Below are 2,362 nucleotides of genomic sequence, written 5' to 3'. Positions count from 1 at the left end.
TCCAGAACTAAACAGCCTTCAAAAAGGAAAAGCTGGAAGAAATCGCCCTTGCTTGTCTTTGCTTTGCTCTTAATGTGCACCCAGAGCCATGTAATAACTGATCTTGAGCAAGTTAGTTAACCTCTCTAAGCCCTGATTTCTTCATTTGCAAAACGAGAATCACTGTAGTTAGTGCATATTCAGTGCAGGTTACTTAATCTGAGCCCCATGTCTGTCAACATGTAGTTGTGTGCTGTCGAGGTGTGCTCACAGCGATGCTATATGACAGAGTAGAACTTCGCAGAGGGTTTTCTAGGCTGTAATCTTTATGGGAGCAGATCAGCAGGTCTTTTTCCTGTGGAGCCACTGGGCGGCTTCAAACCAACCTTTCAGTTAGCAGCTGACCGCTTAACCATTGCACCACCAGGGCTCCTTGTCAACATGTATTACACACTTGCTATCTGACAGGCCCTTTACAGGAATTATTTGAACCAATACCCTTCATACAAAGCGAGTCACACAGCTGAACCAAGATCACAAATTCCCCCAAGTCTGCTGCTTGAGGCTCTTTGACATTATGCTCTGTTGCATCTTCTGCTAGGACAGGGTATGTTAGAATTAGGGCAAACATCTCCACCTCCTGTTAAAATTTATTACTTTTGGGTGATGATACTATGGACACCTTTTTTACTTTCCAAATTTTTCATAGTAAGGACTGTTACATTTCTGATGGGAAAACAAACCTTCTTTTTTATGGTCCTTGCATCTTGAATTCATCAGTAGATAATGCTCAGAGCCTGTCCAGGGGGAGCCCCCACCCAAGGCCAGTGCATGGGGCGGGTTATAGATTTAGGAGTCATCAGAAAAGTGATGGATTTTGAAATCTCTGATGGGGGTGGATGAGGTTCCTCTAGACGAGTTCATGAAGTAGAAAACTGGGATGAAGAAAGAGCCCTGAGGAACAAATTTCAAGGAACACCAATTAGTGGAAGAGGAACTGCTAAAAGAGAATGAGGAGAAATAGGAAGAAAACCAAGGAATACCTCCATGTTTACTACTTGCTTTGTAATATCCCTGGGTAATGGAGATGGTTAATGTGCTAGGCTGCTAACTCAAAGATTGGAGGTTACTTGGAGTCCACCCAGAGGTGGCTTGGAAGAAAGGCCTAGTGATTTACTTCCAAAAAAATCAGTCACTGAAAACTCTATGGAGCGCAGTTCTACTGTGACACACATGGGGTCGCCGTGAGTCAGAATCAACTCCAAGGTATCTGGTTTTTGGTACTGGTGTAATATGGCGCAGTAATATTGTGCTGTGTAATATTGGCCAATATGTTATTTGTCAACAGTCTCTGCTTTCTAGTCTCAAGGTGTATCTTGGAAGTATGAAATTCTAGTAAATGTGAATCTTAGAATTCTGAGATTTGGTGGTTTTCTCCAGGCCGAATTAATGATCCCTGATGGAAACACCTCCCCCACCCCCCAGTAAATTTCTATGTCTTCTGGTTTATAAATGCGCGAATTGCTCTTTGTTATTGATGGTGGTGTCTCTTCTCCAGAGACAAGGGGAATACTTACTCGTTTCCATATTTTCCAGCTCTTACCCACGCAATAGCTGATTTTGAGCAAGTTAATCTCTCTAAGCCCCGATTCATTTACAAAATGGGAATCCCTGTGCCGTTTATGGAGAGATAATGCATGTTAAGTGCAAGTTACTTAATCTAAACCTCAATTTCTTCAACTGGAAAAAGGTATAATTGTGCCTGTTATAAATCTGCGGTTAGGAGAGCGAGAGACAGTGCAAATCCAGTGCTTAGCACCGTGCCAGGAGTATCGTCAACACCTACGAGTTTTAAACAGCTACCCCGGGGCCAGTGCTTTTGATGTGCGCAGGTAAGGGTCGCTCTGTGCATCTCCAGACACGGATAAATGAAGCCCTGTGTTGTCAGGTTCTGCAAGTTTGTGAGTCAGACAAAAAAATCTCATCTCAACCGCGACTCCCAGCCCGAAGAGCGCCACGTCCCCGTTTGGCCCCTTCAAAGACCACAAGTCCCAGCATGCCGCGCTCTGGGCTCTGGGCCCTGGGGGCAACTCCCCTTCCGGGTCAGCCTGCACGTGGGATCCGGTCTAGGCACCGCCCCGTCTCGTTGTCCCGGCTGCGGGCGCGCTATGGAGAGCGGGTGCTGGTTGGTCGGCTGCGAGTTCGAGGACTCAGTATTCGAGGACGGGCGCCAGCGGCGGGCCGGACCACCCGCGTCCTACTGCGCCAAACGCTGCGAGCCGCAGGTGAGAGGGCAGGGACCCCTCGTCTCCCCCAGGCCCTGGGCTCGCCCTCCGCGGTCGCGGCCCGACGGCGCCTTACACGGCATCACTGCCCGCGCGAG

General features: G+C 47.9%; 1 protein-coding gene across 1 annotated transcript in view; it reads left to right on the top strand.

The window, feature by feature from the left end:
• Positions 1-2,136: 2,136 nt before the first annotated feature.
• Positions 2,137-2,362, top strand: part of CUNH8orf76 (chromosome unknown C8orf76 homolog) — a 19,310-nt gene continuing 19,084 nt past the window's right edge. Inside the window, exon 1 of the mRNA XM_023728158.1 lies at positions 2,137-2,264. Within this exon, the coding sequence (XP_023583926.1) occupies positions 2,148-2,264 (117 nt within the window). The 5' untranslated portion in view covers positions 2,137-2,147. The remainder of the gene's footprint in view (positions 2,265-2,362) is intronic.

Source organism: Trichechus manatus, unplaced genomic scaffold, assembly GCF_000243295.1.
Source record: "Trichechus manatus latirostris isolate Lorelei unplaced genomic scaffold, TriManLat1.0 scaffold00022, whole genome shotgun sequence".
Taxonomy (NCBI): Eukaryota; Metazoa; Chordata; class Mammalia; order Sirenia; family Trichechidae; genus Trichechus; species Trichechus manatus.
This window is presented reverse-complemented; position numbering and strand designations above follow the sequence as displayed.